This window comes from Neoarius graeffei, chromosome 15 (genome assembly GCF_027579695.1).
Source record: "Neoarius graeffei isolate fNeoGra1 chromosome 15, fNeoGra1.pri, whole genome shotgun sequence".
Taxonomy (NCBI): Eukaryota; Metazoa; Chordata; class Actinopteri; order Siluriformes; family Ariidae; genus Neoarius; species Neoarius graeffei.
The window spans coordinates 60,532,890-60,551,693 of record NC_083583.1 but is presented as its reverse complement, the minus strand read 5'-3'; the positions used below and the strand labels follow the sequence as shown (position 1 = coordinate 60,551,693).

General features: G+C 40.2%; 1 protein-coding gene across 3 annotated transcripts in view; it reads right to left on the bottom strand.

Annotated features, from left to right (window-relative positions):
- Positions 1–711: 711 nt before the first annotated feature.
- Positions 712–18,804, bottom strand: part of lims1 (LIM and senescent cell antigen-like domains 1) — a 32,745-nt gene continuing 14,652 nt past the window's right edge. For 2 of the 3 annotated variants that reach the window (XM_060941742.1, XM_060941741.1), the window contains exons 4-10: positions 15,403–15,523; positions 15,112–15,261; positions 14,821–14,971; positions 8,559–8,651; positions 6,288–6,336; positions 5,956–6,031; positions 712–1,980 (exon numbers count right to left, since the gene is read on the bottom strand). In XM_060941742.1, the coding sequence (XP_060797725.1) occupies positions 1,866–1,980; positions 5,956–6,031; positions 6,288–6,336; positions 8,559–8,651; positions 14,821–14,971; positions 15,112–15,261; positions 15,403–15,523 (755 nt within the window). In that variant the 3' untranslated portion in view covers positions 712–1,865. Of the gene's footprint in view, positions 1,981–5,405; positions 5,627–5,955; positions 6,032–6,287; positions 6,337–8,558; positions 8,652–14,820; positions 14,972–15,111; positions 15,262–15,402; positions 15,524–18,804 lie in introns of those variants that run through there. The other variant, XM_060941743.1, reaches the window with a different exon arrangement.

Here is an 18,804-nt window from a genome sequence, read left to right as displayed (position 1 = left end):
AACTTATGGTGGTAAAAAGTGTGACTTTTCAAAACACAAAATTGTCTGGGTGACCCCAAACTTTTGAATGGTAGCATATTAAAAGCAAGTTATTAGGCTTGTTATTTATCAAGGATCAGTTTAAAAAGGCGTGGAATCACTAGCACTCTCTTTTCTCAGGAGCGTTCTTTTTCATTATTCCATGTTTTTCTCTCTACAGCTCAGATTCCACAGAGGAGAAAGTTAAAGCTAATACAGGGATTTAATGCAGTTCTTAATAGAACAGAGATTAGACCAAGTGAATACAAATTTCTGCCATTACAGTAAATCAAAGAAGGCATCTAGACACCTTTGCTCTCTTTTTTAATCCTAATTTTGTTCTCCACTCCATTGTAATAATGGAACTTTGATTCATCATTCATCTTCAGCCCTTGAAACTGAAGCTTAAGAGAATGGCACCGACCACTAATTGATTTATGCTGAGATGATTCGTCTCTTTTAGTAATATTGTGCTTTAAATTTCCCTCGGCTCAAACCATTGATTTGTGGTTTGCAAATTTAAATGAGAATCTTAGACAGGGTCAGAAGAGGGTAAGGAAAGGATGGAAGATTGAGAAGTTTCTCACTTTGTCTTTCCGTTTTATACATGTTTAAAAGAAACAACCACGGATTAAGACACCAACATTACTGCCATCAAGTGGTAATCTTTAGAATGACATGTGCACCAAACCATAAATCACAAGTGCATATTTTATTTGCATAATGTTTAAAGCATTAATCAGCACATTAGAGATATAATGAAATGGAACAGCATAAATAAGATGAATATAGTTGCATATAATGCTCAGATGTAATGACATAGTTAATTTTATTCTGTGTAATAAGTCACTGATGGACCCCCCCCCAATAATAAAAGGGAAATGACTAAAAATGTAGCTGGTCCCTTTGATGTGCCAGATTTTGCTGTGAAAAGTCTAGGAAATAACACCCTTAAATTATAAAATCCTCATACATGAGTTGTTTGGGTTTTTTTTTGTGGGGGCTAAAAAAAAAAAAAAAAAAGATACAGCACGTCAATTCATTCAGCTGCATAACTCATTTCAATTCAAATGGATTCGATCCAATTAAACTTTTCTACCCCATGGTCATGATGCATTTATGATACCAAGAAGCATCAGGAACACGCATGTATGATTTTTACAGGACCTTTTTAAAGTCCTCGTTAATCTGGACCCCATGATCAGTTCAAACATTGTGCATATTTAATATATTACAACTTGAAATATGCCAAACTTAAAACACAAACCTACTGTATTATAAAAATAAATGAGCATATGATGGTAAGTGTTTGAGAGCTTGATACATATTTAAGATCCTGTAAAGTAAGACGTCTAAAACGGGGTTTTCATTACCCGTTTTCCACAGAACATTCCATTACATAATATAGGATTACATTACAAGGCAAACAGCTTTGGCTATAAGTAAAAGCAGTGTATCCTGTTCGGCCGATTCAATCCATCAAGCTATTCTAGCATGTAAACTGCACGTTAGATCGCATACTGATTATTGTGAAGCATAGCGTTCTTGTTGCATATATGGAATAAAATTTTTCATACATTTCTATGAAATGAAGCCTTTTGGTTCCTGAATTGTAATAAATGAAGAGGCACTGTGATCCGAAATATGCAGCAATAAGTGAAGCACGTTTACCTCATTCACTGGGCTTTCCTCAAATATAAGAATAATACTGAGTACTGAACTAATACAACCAACACCACTGAGTAGCAATGCGAGAGGATATGAAGGCTACAGAAATGCATAGTTCTCCATTCCATGAAGCACAGGAAAGTTCGCCGAGTCTCCAGTGCCCCTGCCGGTGTCCAAGTCTACTTGCGGGCTACAGTTTCAGCCAGCTTCTTCAGCCTCTTCTTTAGCTCCAGGGGAAATTTCTCATAGCATTTCTTACACACAGGCTTCATGTCAAACTCCACAAACTTGTTCCTGTAAACGAGAAAAGCGATGTCTATTCTGATACTTGCTCGTTTCAAGTCATAGAAAGCACACTACTACAATATGCATCTACAGAGCCTTGTGTACTGTATGTACTCCCTGCCACAACTTTTCCACATTTTGTAGCACTACAATGAGAAATGCATAAAACGGACATGCTTTAACAACAGCATGCAAACATATTAAAAACTGCATAAGTATGTACCCCCATTAGATTTCACCTGTGCGAAAGGTCATGTGATACACCTGTTACAAGGTACTTGCAGAGATGCCTACTAGTACGGATTGGCCGTATTTTGTATGGAAAAGTTACGTGAATACAATGTTAGGGCAAACAGTGTTATTCTGTACGGAATTATTATAAAGTCTTAAATTCCAGTGAGTTGTTTTTAAATGTCCAAGCGACTTTTTCAATCCATGCGCGATTCACGGCTAGGCTATTTATTTTTACGACAACCACACATGCTGTGTGTGACGTGCGCAGATTCCGCACATTTGTTCGCGCTATTTTCGATACGGTGGAATGGCCGTGCATTACACCCAGTCAAAAGGGCAATGGATACGCGCACTGCAAACTGTGTAGAACTGACTTTAACATCACTCATGGTGGTCGCGATGACTGCACGCGGCATGTCAACTCCAAAAAAAAAAAAAGTATGCTGAAATGGCGAGTCAGGCGGAAAGTAAATCTGGGGGTATCCAGCATTTTTTTACGAAATCTGTGGATGAAAAGACACGGAACGTGACCCGTGCTGAAGCGGTGATGGTTGACCTGTGTTTGGAGTTGAACTTACCGATTAGTGCCATGAAATGTGAGTTAAACTTATTCAGTTTCTTTTTACATGTATGATTTTTATTCACTGAAATATCAAACACTGGCTGGACTTCTTTAATTCAAAGTCTTTTCAGTGTTGCAGGTGCAAATGTACATGTAGTATGATCAAAAACAGAATTTTATGATTAGTGCTGTTGGGATTGTGGCAAAAAATTGATCATTCCACTGTTTTAAATACAATTATAAATGTCATTTTATTCAATGTCTCTTCTGAAGCATTATGCTGAAGTATTTATATATTGGGACGTTAAGATAACAATGTCGGACTCTCTTTGGCATGAAATAAGAAATTTTTTTTTAATTTTATTAGAATCCGTTAACAGGTAGAACATTTTGCCAGGCAATATAATATAATACTTTTGAGGAGTTACATTCAATACCAATGATTGGTAGTCAACCGTAATGTCTGCAAACAGGGAACACTATTGTATTTATAAAAATGATATATTGTATGCTCTAGAAATTTGTTGAGTGGAAATTCAGTTGAGATGGCTGCTCGCGTTTTGTTTATTCAATTCACACAAAACAGTTCTTTTTAATAATTTAAATGTTAAACATATTGGTATATACACCTCTTTATAATGGAAATGCGCATAAATTAATGTTACTGAAAGTCATTCCAAAATACTGAAAAATGTTTTCAAGAATACTTAAATTCAAAATTTGGGGTAGGCATCTCTGTACTTGCATCACCCGTTACAAGTGCCACGTGATACACCTATTTGTTAAAAATCATCATGAAGCTCTGAACTGAACAGTGGTGAGAAGAAAGCAGGTTTCTCTTTTTTTTTTGGGGGGGGGGGGGGGGGGGGGGGGGGGGCACGGCAGGATTTCCCCATATAAAATCCTGTTTGGAATTTGTCAAAATGTATATTGGAAACTCAGCAGCTAAGTTTTGGAAAATGGTTCTCTGGTGTGAGGAGACAAAAAATGAACATGTAACAAACCCTGAGAACACCAAGCTCTCAGTGAAGCATAGTGATGGAAGCATTATATTTTGGCAATGCTTTTACTGGGAAACTGGTCAGGGACGAGCATGTGATGGTTCAAGCCAAATACTGGGTAATCCTGAAAAGAAAACTCGGAACTACCTGGAAGAAACCTGATACAGGGATTTACCTTACAGGACAATATCAAAGCTACACTTGATTCAAAACCGAGAACCTGAATGTGTTAAAACGGCAAAATCTCATCTCATTATCTCTAGCCGCTTTATCCTGTTCTACAGGGTCGCAGGCAAGCCGGAGCCTATCCCAGCTGACTACGGGCGAAAGGCGGGGTACACCCTGGACAAGTCGCCAGGTCATCACAGGGCTGACACATAGACACAGACAACCATTCACACTCACATTCACACCTACGGTCAATTTAGAGTCACCAGTTAACCTAACCTGCATGTCTTTGGACTGTGGGGGAAACCGGAGCACCCGGAGGAAACCCACGCGGACACGGGGAGAACATGCAAACTCCACACAGAAAGGCCCTCGCCGGCCACGGGGCTCGAACCCGGACCTTCTTGCTGTAAGGCAACAGCGCTAACCACTACACCACCGTGCCGCCCCAAGTGGCAAAATCAAAGCCCAGATCTCAATCAAATTCAAAGTTTGTGGCAAGACTTAGAAATTGCTGGCTCCATCCAATCAGACAGAGGCTGTCCAATTTTGCCGCTCTGAAAGGTTGGCATTTAGCGGACAACGTCGTTTCAAAGGGAGTATGGTAGTAATACTAACTAATAACCGGGGGGGGAGATGAATATAGACTGTGCACTGCTCCATTGTCTCATTTCTTTCTTTTTTTTTGTGTTATAATTACATGGTTCGGGTTAGGTTATGGCCAAAACTTTTTTTGGTCCCATCTAGGCATGCAACAATTCAGTTTTTTACTTTTTTTTTTTAAATTAAGAAAAATTATCCAAAATATAAAATTACTTTCCCAAAGGTTGGCATAAAATATAATAGCATGTTCACTAAAATATTCCTTTCATTAAAAAAAAAAAGTTAACAAAAAGGCCTTTTCTCAAACCTTATGAACATTTGTACTACCTGTGTGTTTGCCATTTCCTTTATCTTGGCTCGTCAAGTCTATTTGTACAGTCAATCGCACAGCAGCTCTTTCCCCTTTTAGATGCGTTTGTGTGTGCTTTTGCAGCATTAGAGCAGTGTTACTTCCACCTAGGGTGAGGTCATGTGCATTCCCTTTACTGTAGGTCATTGCACCCTCTGCTGTCTCAGCAACACAATTACAGCTCAGAAAAACATTCTGTAGCCTGATTAAAAATAAATAAATAAAAATTGCGGTTCATTTATTTCATTGTTTCAAATAGTCATAAATATGTATTTTGCTTTATCGCTGCATGCTTAGTCCTATGCCACACATTTGATTGACTTGATCAAATGAAACGTAATGTCGTGTGTGTTGAACGCAAAGTGTCTTGTGATCTTGGTCAAAATCAAATTGTGCAGCAATTAAGAAATTAAATAAAACTGTTCAGGAATGACTCTCTGAACTTGTAAAATCAAAAATGTTGCACCGTGTACAACCATAAAGAAAAACATGTAAAAATATGCAGGAAACGGGCCAGGGGAAATGGAAGAGGACACCAACCCCAAAAAAGGAAAGGGTAAAGATGGATAAGTGTGGAGAAAAAGACGAGACAGGAGTTACGAACAGACAGCAGCTGTCTTCTTCTTCCTCTCACGAGCATCGCGTTCGCGTTTAGCAAGGCGCCGTTTCAGCTCCTCAGGCAGCCGGTCGTAGCAGTGCTTACACACCGGCTTCAGGTCAACCTCTACAAATTTGTCCCTATGAGGACAGTGTAGAGGTGTAGAGCAAGAGAGCAATAGGAAGGCAACAAAGGATAGAAATAGGAGAGAAATTCAAGAAGTAGTTTTAGAAAAGGAGAGAGAGATGTGGTGAACAAGTATTGATGGCAAGAGTAGGCAAGCAGATTTTAAAAAAAAAAAAAAAAAAAAAAAAAAGGATATACACATGCTAGAAATAGAGAACGCTCCTGAGGATGCAGCACACAAGTACTGAGAGCACAAGCATCACCATAGTTGGACATGAAACCCTAGAGAATGTGAGGAGAGGAAGAGAGAGGGGTGTGTGGGTGTGTGTATACACAGACTTACTTCAGGGTGAGTTTGGTGTTACAGGTAGAACAAGAGAAGCAGTTGACACACCAGGCTTTGTTCAGAGCAGACACAACTGAAACAAAACATGAAAGTCATGAGCTACTGCCAAAAATGTTGCCGTGTACAACTGACTCAGGCACATCGAGGATTTAAACATGGGGTTGGGATCAACAGAAAATGGAAGCATCCCTTCACTGCCTTTTTCAGCAAAACTAGCTCAATCAGTTTATCAGCTCTAATGGCTGCATGAACACAGCCAGTCAACACAAGGGCTTCCTGACATTGCATTATGCGTATGATTAGATTAAATGAACGAGCTTAGTAATTACCATCTCCTTCGATCACTCGATTGCAGTGGTAGCAGACGTCACCAAAAAGCTGTGCAGAACAAGAGCAATCAGATAATAAGCAAGTTCAACATACATGCCTCATCTGTTTAAATAAAAACACTCTTACATTTACATAAAAGTACCAATGGCAGGCCAGTTTTAAATCTAGTTGTGATCAAGGAGTGTGGTATATCAAGAGTATGAAGTTCTGAATTCAAAACTGGTTTTATTTTCCCCCTAGGTTAAATAGAACAGAAGTTACAGCTGTTTGAAGTTTTAATCCCCCCCTCCGTCAGCCTTATTTGGCCGCTTCCAACAATATGCACCCATCTTGAGAAAGTAAAGCAAAGCACCTTGAGGAGCAATTCTTGTGCCCCAAACATCTATCAACTGCTCAGAGTTTAAAAAAAAAACAACATTTTGCTCCAGTATTTATTTAGAAATTTAATCGCATTATTTGCATAGTGAGATGGCGTAAACTACTCAAATTTCAGCAACTGAGCAATGGCATGACCAGAACCGTTGATTGCAGGTACTTTGCTGGCCATTGTACCGAATCATTCAAATCCAACTAAAGATCATTAAGGATCATAATCTACATAGATTCCTTTTAAAAGTATTAAATCAGTCCTCTCTGACTGTATTCTCTTCTCTACAACTCGCCTAATTGCCATACAAACACTCATTGTATGTAATTGCACAAGGCAAAAGATGGCAGCATAGCTCCACATGTTACTTTTCAGAGGGTGGCGCTCAAAAGCGCTATGGATTACATGTTTCTAATCAAATGCGACTTCTTCAGAACAATATGATTAACATCCCTGAACCTTCTCTTTTTTCCTCCATCCTCCAGAATCCAATATTTTTATTGCTTTCCACAGAAGGATACACGTCTATCGACTGACTAGAACTTCTGCTGTCTCTGGCCGGTTTCTGGTTTGACTGAAAATTGACTGGTTTGGGCGAAAAAGCCCACTAGGGGGTCATGATCGTTCCCGACCTCTGGTATGGATTTCGGCCAGTGTCGACCAATAGAAAGCGAGCTAGAGTCTAACGTCACGGGGTGGCACATCATTGGCTTTCGACCAAAACCCAACATGACCGCGTCCAGCGCTTTCACAGTCAACATTCAGAAAAAAAGATCACCGTGTCAAAAGTAATCAGTATCGTGCAAATCTGAGTGCATATTCTGAAAATCCAGGGTTTTACCCCCCTATAAAATACCCAACTCATGTGAAGCTGAACATATTTATGTTGGTACACAGCGATCGGAAATTTACTGTGTAAATGTATAGGCACTTCCCGCACAACAAGCATTGCAGGCATTACTATTAAAGGCCTACCACACCTGTATCTAATCTAGTATGCAATATATAAAAAATGTATTATATTATATGAGTGATTCCACGCTTATGGGTACTGAAATGGGGACATGAACTTATTCACCTAAAACCATTTCTTTTTTTACCATCAGGTCACAAAACATGTAATCTTTAATGAATGATATGTTAAAAGATAACTTTAATTTTCTGAGATGTAATAAAGACATATTTATATGCCAAAGTCAAGCCTATGAGTTCCAAAATGATGTCTATTACATTACTTCTGTTACGATTGTCCATCTCGCGTCTGTTACAAATTAATTACAATCTAGCTCTATACCATGTTAATCTTACTGAAAGAATGTGTATGTTTATTCTACTACACATGTTTATTAATTATATTTGCTAAAACATCACCTTCCTATGTTTCAAAAAGTAATTCTACATTGTTAAAATTGAGAATCTATATGTCCACAACACTTCTGTTACGTTCTGACTTTGGCATATAAATATGTTTTTATTACATCTCAGAAAATTAAAGTTATCTTTTAACATATTCATTAAAGATTACATGTTTTGTGACCTGATGGTAAAAAAAGAAATGGTTTTAGGTGAATTTTTAAAAATAAGTTCATGTCCCCATTTCAGTACCCATAAGCGTGGAATCACTCGTATATAAATAAAAATTCACATGCATGATTCAGGATCATAAACAACCCCAAAAAGGATATTTGCAAGGTGACCCATCACTACGTGCTCAAAGGGTTTGCTGTTCTTTTAAACTACTCGTGGCAAGTTAGACAGGTCAAGATTCAGCCCGCTACAAATTACATTAAAGCCTATACTCGACAACGTAATGACATTTGTTTCCCTTTGAGGAAGGATCTCCATCTAAGCTCAGCAAAATACTGAATGGAGCCGTCTTGCAGTTCAAACAGCACCATGTTACCTGGTTGTAGTGAGTCTCGCAGTATGCCAGTCCTTTTCTTTCATAATGGCGATGACCCAGGAAGGGCTTCTCACACTTGGCACACACAAAATGCTGCAAACACACACACACAGGCATAAGCGATGAAAGCAACTACAGCATACACAAACAATAACCAGCTGGCTATAGTTCACATTCATCGGTTAGCATTAAAACATTACAACTGTCACCATCTGTACAGAGAAAGCAATGGTGCATATGCAGGACTGGTCATTTGATACTGTTTACAATCTTAATATGAGGCTTATGCAATAACTTGATCACATTCACTGTATGAGGTACCCACACTTATGTAGGTACACACAGTCCCTTTTAGAAACTACATTTCCCATCAGCCAACTTCCACGTTGACCTACGTCACGCGTGGGCGGGATCACCTACGTCACATCCTACAGGAAGGCATAAGAAACCCGGAGATCCACCATACTTTCTCTTTTCCGTCCCGGACTTCGAGCTGTCTGGACACAAAGAGGCTGCTCACCCGAGCAAACCAGAAAAAGACCTCTTTCTTGCAAGATCCACGATTTAGCACGATTTCTTTCTTACCCTTGGCCAAGGTAGACTCCAGAGTCGCACGATCTTTAACTCAATCGAGTTACAACCGGTTTTATTCGTATTAGAAGTGACATCACGACTGCCGCCCAAGCAGTTTTAATTCAAAGTTGAGAAAGTGTCTGGACCCTTTTTTAACTGAAGCGCTGTGCACCTTGTTCTACAAAGATTTCCTTCCCACGAGCTATGAAGTGTCGGACCAAGAATTCTTTGTTTTTCTACAGAAGTCTCTACGGGCTCCTGTGAACTCAGCCTCTCCAAGAAATTCCCTGTGCTTCACGGAGATCTCCACAACGGTGAAAACTCCAAAAGTCTCGGGACATCTCATAAATCTTGCGCAAGACTGGCATTTTTGGGCATAATCAAAAAACCTAGTCTTAGGAATTAGCTTTTATTGAAGTAGTGTGAATTAAAACTCAGGAACGGTTTGTTTACACTGTAGACACGCAGCGTGTCAAATTGAATTAATTGTTCGATGTTCTCTCAATTGTTTAATAGATAGGCTGTGCATGCTTCTCTATTCCTCACTAACACTTTAATTTCCTTATCACACATCTTGACCTCATCAAGATTTCAGTGGATTTAGTAGTGTTATGAGCTAGCATTCCTTTGTCTTAGCTTAGCCACACGAAGCTAATCTAGGCCTACACGAACACGTGGTCACAGGCCTCACCAACACACCTCAGTTAGCATCCCATGCTAGCTTCTTTCTTTTGCTAGGCCATAGGCCTTACCACGTGGTCAACTCCTCCCCCACAAACACACGTGGAGTTAGCTACCAGAGCTAATCCTTTTTGTAGGCCACACACCAGGCCTCCCTCTCTCACACACAAACATATCTTAATTAGCACACAAAGCTAATCTTTTGTTTTCACACACAATCATTTGTATATAATGATTTCAACTGTTATTATCCATTTTTATCTTTGTTATAATAAATTCCATTATTATTGAAACTGTGTGTCTTTATTTGTTGTGCCTAATAATATACTCGAGGTTGCCCGATCTCCAAAGAATTCTAAAGGTGCATATAGGTTGTGTAATATGGTAAGTGATCATAATTGGAATACCATAATTTAGCTGTTTGGTAATTTATTAAGCACCAAAATTAATGGTATTAATTAATGAGACTGATTCAATTTTAATTATTAACCTTCAGATTTAATGAGATTGATCACTCAATTACCCAAGTGCACCTACACTTAGCTAGTAGGCATGTAATGATCGTGCTACAATAAATCATGATAGAAATTTATAATGAAAAAAAGGAATTGCGATTGTCAGGCTCCGTGATCAGTTTCTTCCAACATTGTTTAGACAGCAGAGAGCACAATAACGTACATTATACTACATACAGGACACTTTTTCAGTGGAATAAAAACACGTTCCATTCCCTTCTAGCAGGTTTCATTCATTTGGTTCGATAGCATATCGCTTATCCTACGTGCATTACATCACGCTACCCAATGGAGAATGAGCGTTGAATATGGTTTACAATATTGCACGGTTGTCAAGACATCACACAGAGCTGATGCAAATATCCAGTGAGAGTTTTCTGCTGTGCATGCACAGAAGCATTTGTTTGTTCACCAGGAAACAGAAAGATGCACTGAACACCCAAAAGGCTACCAGAACTTCGTTAGATATTCTTCACGCGTATTTACAAAACATATCAACGGGCATCAAAAAACGGAGTGTGTATGTATGCATTTAGGCCACACCAATTTAATTAGTTGGTTCTCGGATTTTTTCAGGAAAAATATGAAGCAAGGGGGCGAAATAAAAATATGCTCTGATGGTAAAATTAGCTGTGGAAATGGACCAAACGATACAGGCAAACCAGTAAACAGATAGGCTAAATAAACGATTGAATTACAGTCAATTGAACATCTACAATGCACAGAAAAAAAAAGACTTGACCAGGAGTAGGCTACTTCACAAGTCTTTAACGAAAGTGAAAGGGGCGATTTGATTGGTTTTTGATGTCACGTGACCTTTTCTGTTGGCGGGAGTTTGATTTCGATTTTTTTTTTTCTTCAAGCGGCGATTCCGAGAACCAACTAATCGAATTGGTGTGGCCTTAAGTAAATAACATTTTTGATATACCACTCAGCGGCACGGTGGTGTAGTGGTTTACGCTGTCGCCTCACAGCAAGAAGGTCTGGGTTCGAGCCCCGTGGCCGGCGAGGGCCTTTCTGTGCAGAGTTTGCATGTTCTCCCCGTGTCCGCGTGGGTTTCCTCCGGGTGCTCCGGTTTCCCCCACAGTCCAAAGACATGCAGGTTAACTGGTGACTCTAAATTGACCGTAGGTGTGAATGTGAATGGTTGTCTGTGTCTATGTGTCAGCCCTGTGATGACCTGGCGACTTGTCCAGGGTGTACCCCGCCTTTCACCCGTAGTCAGCTGTGATAGGCTCCAGCTCACCTGTGACCCTGTAGAAGGATAAAGCGGCTAAAGATGAGAGGAGATGAGATATACCACTCAATGCCAGCCAATATTATTTAAATGGCAGGAGTACACAACTTCAACATAGGTGGAAGTAAAACGGCTCTAATGGCATGGGAAAGAGGGAGGGGAGGAAAAAAAAAAAAAAATGGGAAAGAGTTGCTGTGCAAGTGACTGTACAAATAGACGTGACAAGAAATCAGAGCTAGTCACAGACTGCTGAAAGCAGAGGGAGAGGTAAATGTACATAAAAGTTTATTAAATAAAAGCCTATCCATCCATTATTCGTAACCACTTATCCTGTGCAGGGTCATGGGCAAGCTGGAGCCTATCCCAGCTGACTACGGGCGAAAGGCGGGGTACACCCTGGACAAGTCGCCAGGTCATCACAGGGCTGACACATAGACACAGACAACCATTCACACTCACATTCACACCTACGCTCAATTTAGAGTCACCAGTTAACCTAACCTGCATGTCTTTGGACTGTGGGGGAAACCGGAGCACCCGGAGGAAACCCACGCGGACACGGGGAGAACATGCAAACTCCACACAGAAAGGCCCTCGCTGGCCACGGGGCTCGAACCCAGAACCACCTTCTGTGAGGCGACAGTGCTAACCACTACACCACCGTGCCGCCCTAAAAGTCTATGTTAACATTTTTTTATTTTTAAGAAAAGAATGTTCGTTAATAGGCCACTGTATTTTACTCCAAATAATTGGGGAAATAATTATTGTTGGCTATTAAGGAAATGAAACTCTCATGGTTACCAGGGGACGAGACGCACCCTGTAACTGCAGCTATGTAATAGGCGAGAGGCTAAGGCACCGGCGGCTCGTTAATGGGGGCGATTTGGGCGACGCACTCCCAAACAGGGAGGGAGATTTTTTTTTTTTTAAAATCTACTCCTACTACCACGGCAACAGTAATGTCATTGTCCAATCAGGCTAAGGTCGCGCCTGGTGTAGCCACGCCTTTTTGGGGCGATTTCTGTCAGGTTCAGATTTGCCCCCAAATCTCCCATTGACACTAATGGTACGTACGTTTTTTTCGAAAATCATGCTCCCAATGCATTTTCTATTGGGTTTTATGTGCTCGCACAAGCAGTGTGCTTACATCATACGCCTGTCGCGCCACGCAAGTGTTGCCAGATTGGGGGGTTTTAAGTGCATTTTGGCGGGCTTTGAACATAATTTTGGGCTGGAAAACGCAACTTGCGCGGGAAATGTGTGAACATTCTATGAAGATGGCGGCGAGTGTTGAGTGCAACAATACGATAGCGTCTCTGAAAGAAGTTCCCTTTAGTCGTCGTACCAATGAGGAGAAAACGGCAATCAAACAGCGAGGACCTCCTAGACCGAATTTAAACATCAAGCAAGTATCTACGAAGGGGGAGAAGACCTACTCAAGAGGTTTTAACAAGAACTGGTACCACCGGAAAACTTGGCTAGCTGGCTGTGATGTAGTCAGTGCTCGTTTTTGCTACCCTTGCGTTCTCTTCCACCCTGGAAGTAGCACAGCAGACGGTACAGTGATATCTGATATTTGAATTTACTAGGCAAAAGTTGTTTGTGTGTGTGTGTTACCAATGGCAGTTGTTTTACCAATGGCAGTTTAACATTGCCATGTTTTTGTTTTACCAATGGCAGTTTAACATTGCCATGCTTGGAATATTTCAGTAGCCTCAAGTTCTCTCTGACTTGGTGTAAATTAAACATATTTTCAGTTTTTATATATTGTACAGTATGTGTTCATTGGAGCCAGCAGCACCTTTTTTCCAACTTGTTAAGCCAAGTTGCACTGACTACAAAACCTTGTGTAACCTTGTGTGTATATAGCTAAATAACTAAAGCCTTTTGTGTTCATTGACATGCTTGTAATACTTTAAATTTCCTTTTAAGGCATGGCTTTCTGGAGGAATTCTTGGGGAAAAAAAACTGCAGAATTTATTTAGAATTATTTGTTGTTAAAATGGTGCAATTCCACATAAAAAAAAAAAAAAAAAAAAAAAAAAAAAACACAATTAAGCTGCACATGTTTGTTTGATGGATGGTTATGCTTTTCTTCATCTTTTTCAAAACTTAAATAAACACTTGTTTTGGATTTATATCCTGCCACTTTAATTGCATTCTTTAGAATGAAGAAATTAGAATATGTTTATAATTAAGAATTTGTGTCTACTTATTATAGAATACTGGAATAATATGAGAAAATAAATGAGTAATGTAATATTAATTGATTGTGATGCCAAATGTTTTGCTTTGAAGGCTTCACAATGAATCTTCCTTAGTTTTAGCCTGGCAAGCCAGACTAAATGTGAATATTTGCCACTCGTAGGCAAAAATATTTTTGGCCGCTAGGCGGGTGGGTCTAGTTTACTAGGCGACCTTAGTTTGCCACCTTTAACTTGTTCAGTGTTGCCACCTAGTGGAGAGGAGAGATATTGTCTATATTGATATCTGAATTTACCAGGCAAAAACAAGTTCGGCCAATTGATTTGCTACCTAGGTCAATTTACTTCAGTCCTGTGGACATTTACGGTCTGTGTAGACATAACGGGGGAAAACTACCCCCCCCCGAAAAAAAAATTCAGGAGCCGCCACTGGGCTAAGGACTACTGAAACAGAGTTCGGTGTTGTCTGATGCACCAAGTGCCTGGTTAGTACTGGGATGGGAGACTGCCTGGGAAGATCAGGTCCTGGCATGGGGGGGGAGGAATATCTAGGTTGATGATAGGAAAATAAATGCTGCATTTCTCTGGTAACAATATTCATTTAATGTTTTTTTTTTAAAACATCATGGGAAGATTGAATCACGAACCAAATCGAATCATGAACTGGCTGAATCATTAAATGCCTACGAGCGAGCACATTTGCATATTATTTTGATTTTCTTAAAAAGATGTGTCATGTTATAGGAAGCAAAAAATTAATTTTTTACACTTGATCTTAAAAAAAAAAAGTCTTTGTGGAGGAGGGGGGAAAAAACTTTCAATTTCTAGATCTCCATTGTTTAATCTCCATAAAAATAATACAAATTATAGTTTTTAATAAATTCACTCCAATGTTTTCTTGGTGCCTTACAATTCTTAAATATTGCAATGTATATCACGTACCATGAAGACTGCAAGTATTGCCAAATGATATTTTTTGCCCCACTGCCTACAGAGTTCAGGATATTAATTTCAGCATGTACTCGACATGTGTCTCACACACTCATACCTACCTCAACATGCCACTGTTTGCCCATGGCATTGACCACACGGCCTTCGATAGGCCTCCTGCAGGCGCCGCAGATCGGCACGCCCATTTTATCATGGCAGGGGAGACAGTACAGCTCTCCTTTCAGCTCCCGAGCATCAGCAGTCAACTCCTTACTGTAAAATAACATCAAAACCATTTATATATACACGACAAATATCATCAATATTCCAGCTAACTGGGGATATGGTGCGTCACGACAGACTTCGATGTGAGCACTGGAGAGAGCAGTTAATTTCCTGAATGCCCCACTAACCCACAGTTGCTGCAGTTGAAGTGATCCGGATGGTAGGGATCGTTCTTAAAGATGAGAGGCTGCTCATCAATGATGGCATGGCACTTCTGACAAATGTACTTCCCAAGCCCGCGAGCCTTCTCCCGATTATGACATGGACGACACAGATGACTGGAAAACACACAGATGTGCCACTTCTTAAGAATCCTTTCAGCTGATGAGCAGCTCTGAAGAAACTTCTACATTTAGTGCAATAATCAAAAAGTATTGCAGCATCCTCCAAAGAAGTGTTGCTAGAATGAACAGGCTTACCGGCCAGCGTTTTTGACAAATCCAACATCAGCCAACACTGCCTGGCAAATATCGCAGCAGAAGCAGTCAGGGTGCCAGCTGTTGTTCATGGCTTTAATCACACGGCCAATGATGAACTCACCTACAGACGAAGGAGGATTAACAATAAGCCATGACAATACTGTGCATTTTGGTTTATTTCTTTATATTAATATGTATACTAAACAGCATACTAACGTGTGTGTAATTATACAGTCAAGGGCAAAAAAGCTTGCATTTCCCAAAGAATTAAGATGATATGAAATGACGTGGGTGCAAACACAGTTTGAAGAAGGCAGTGTGACATTTGGCATGTGAAGGGGATTGAACAAATATGAACTGGGCAAGCAATGTGGAAGCGTTACAACCAATATGTCCTGAACTAACTGATTATGAAGACTATCATCTGCTCATTATATACTGTTACAAACAAAGGCAATACCACTTACATCTTATAGAAAAACTTGGGGATATAAAATTTGATCCCCTCTGAAATGTGCTCATTGTGATACATGTTTATTTCTGTAATACCTCACAAAATTTCAGGCCATTCTGTGGCTGGGAAGTTATTTAATATTTGATGGGATTCCTGAGCAAATAACGTGCATGAAAATCACTCGCTTTGTGCAGTCAAACAGACAGAGGAAGTCCGTGTTTGCGCATGCGCATGTTTACCTTTGACCGTGCACTGACACTTGCATCATTCTGTTGCTAAACGAACATCTGACCACACCAAGGTGCTCGCTGAGCGCTGATATTTATTAGTTTGGTCCTGCGTTTCCTTTCCTTCATAATATTTTATTTTTTTCATGGTCCAAATCCTGTGTTCTGATTGGCTGGCGAGTGGGTCCGTATCCTACGGTACGGACCCCAGTTACGGACCTCTGGCGACTCGCTCATTCACAACAACAAACATAGTAGCATTTTTTGTCAACATTTATCTTTTTTTAATAAGATTATCAAAAATCTTATGAATTTTTGCCAGCATTTCTCAGGAGAACAGCATTAATTTTACAGCATGGATAGCGATAACGACAGTGTTCACAGCGAAAGCGAGTTTTACTACCCTGAGGAAGAAGAAATAAAAGAAAACATTTCAGGAGAAAGCTAAAAACCTGTAATTTGCTAACGCCGAGCAAAAACATGGCTGAATCCTGAATGACTCAATTTTGTATAAATAGGGGACTACATAGGCGGCAAAATGTAGTTTTTTCCTGCCATGGAAGTGCACTTGTATACCGAGGAGGAAGCCATTTGCATTACAGCCATGAATGAGGATTCAAAATGGCATTAATTTTACAGCATGGATAGAGATAACGACTGTTCACAGTGAAAGCGAGTTTTACTACCCTGAAGATGACAAAAGAAAACATTTCAGGAGAAAGCTAAAAACCTCTAACTCGCTGACAGTTTGATTTCATTAGTTAATGAGGCCCATTTTGGACCATGTTATCCTAATACATATTACGTTAGGTAAAAACTTTAAACCAGTACAATCTCTTCTTCAAAGTTTCACCAAATGGCTTTATTTATGCAATATAAAGGTCATAATACCGTATAACTTTGGTCGAGCAAAAACACAGAGCAAAAACATGGCTGAATCCTGAATGACTCCTATTTGTATAAATAGGGGACTACATAGGCGGCGAAATGTAGCGTTTTTCCTGCCATGGAAGTGCACTTGTATACTGAGGAGGAAGCAATTTGCATTACAGCCGTGAATGAGGATTCAAAATGGCGGCTCGGCTTTCCCTTTCGGGTGCTCTCGTTTTCTGTTAGAATTTGGTAAAGAAAAAAAAAATATATTATTTACCAGCTTAAGGTCGGTCCGTATGGTGAAATACCGTGACCTTGGCCTTGAATACTGACCTCGGCCCAGAGGGCCTCGCTCAGCACTTTCAAGACCTCGGTCACGGTATTTCATGATACGGACCTCCCAGCTGGTAAATAACATATTTCTCACTTTCCGTTACTGTAGTCGGTCTTTCACGTTTCATCCACACACTCACGTCCTCCATTTTTCTCTCCTGTTTCAGATTTGTATCCCACAATGCCTTGTGTGAACAGGGAAAGCCCACCACGTGATGCATGAAGTAGTATCTTGTATTGGGTCACGGGGAAGCAGGAAAAAATAACGGAGAATTTAGGGCCACGTGGCTTTAAATTTATTAATTGTTTTATTTTTTTAAAAATTAAACTGGAAGTCTGTGATTCAAATTCAGTAGCTTTCGGTCCACTAAACACACAAAAAAATTGGGTGTCGGGAAAATTTATGACCTACACTTAAAATCTGAAAGGCAGTCTACTTTTAAACATGGTTCATTTTGTTCCACTATTTAAAAAAAAAAAAAGCCACCCAGTATAGAATATACAGAGCAGGGGTGGACCAATTACTACAGTAGTCAGGTACACAAGATACGGAGATTAGGGGTACGTGTGAAACAGGAAAAGGACCGCTCGAAACAGTCTTCCAAGATACCCTCCAAACTGGCCCCAGTTGAAGGTATCGATGTGTCCTCAATGCTGCCTATTGCCCATAAATCTGTGCGGCAGCTCCCTCAAACGATGGTAGGAGGAGGAAGCAGACCACACGTCACAGAAAAGTGATTTTGTATACAAAATAGGTTTTTGCCCCCCCCTCCCAAATTTAGATGTTTGAAACATTACCAAGAAAAACACTGTATATGCACGCTCATAACCCTGTGTCTTAATTTTTAACTAAATAAATTCATTTATGATGTGAGATATCTGTTAGCCAAATAGCTATTTCTCTGGGTTTACTACACATACCCCTTTTCCACCAAATCAGTTCCAGGGCTGGTTTGGGGCTGGTGCTGGTTCACAACTCGTTCAACTTGCGAGCCAGCTGAGAACCAGTTTGCTTTTCCATAGCTCGCGGTGCTAAGGGAAGACACGTCATTACGTCGCTGTATACGTCAGTTACGTCGCTATGTTTGCATAAACCTTGGCGCGAATATCGAAGCAAAAACAACACGGAAGAAGCAGCAACAACAATAATAATAATGGATGACTTCGTGTTTGTACAGCTGCTGCTTCTCGTCGCTTAAAAATGGCGATCTTTCGCGGTCTTGTTATTGTTGTTGGTCTTAACAACTCCGCCCCCCTGCTGACGTAAGTGGCTCTTTCCTCTGGCCCAGCAGAGAGTTGGTGCTAGCCTGGAACCATTTTTTCTGGCCCCAGAGCCAGTTCTTTGTCAGTGGAAACAGAAAATCCGGTTCCAAACTAAGCACTGGCCCCAAACCAGCCCTGGAACTGCTTTGGTGGAAAAGGGGCAAGAGTGTGCGGACATCACACGCTACTGTAAATGCTATCCTAAAAGGTTGTTCGAAACGACCATGCTTGGAAGATGCCTTTGGTCGAAAG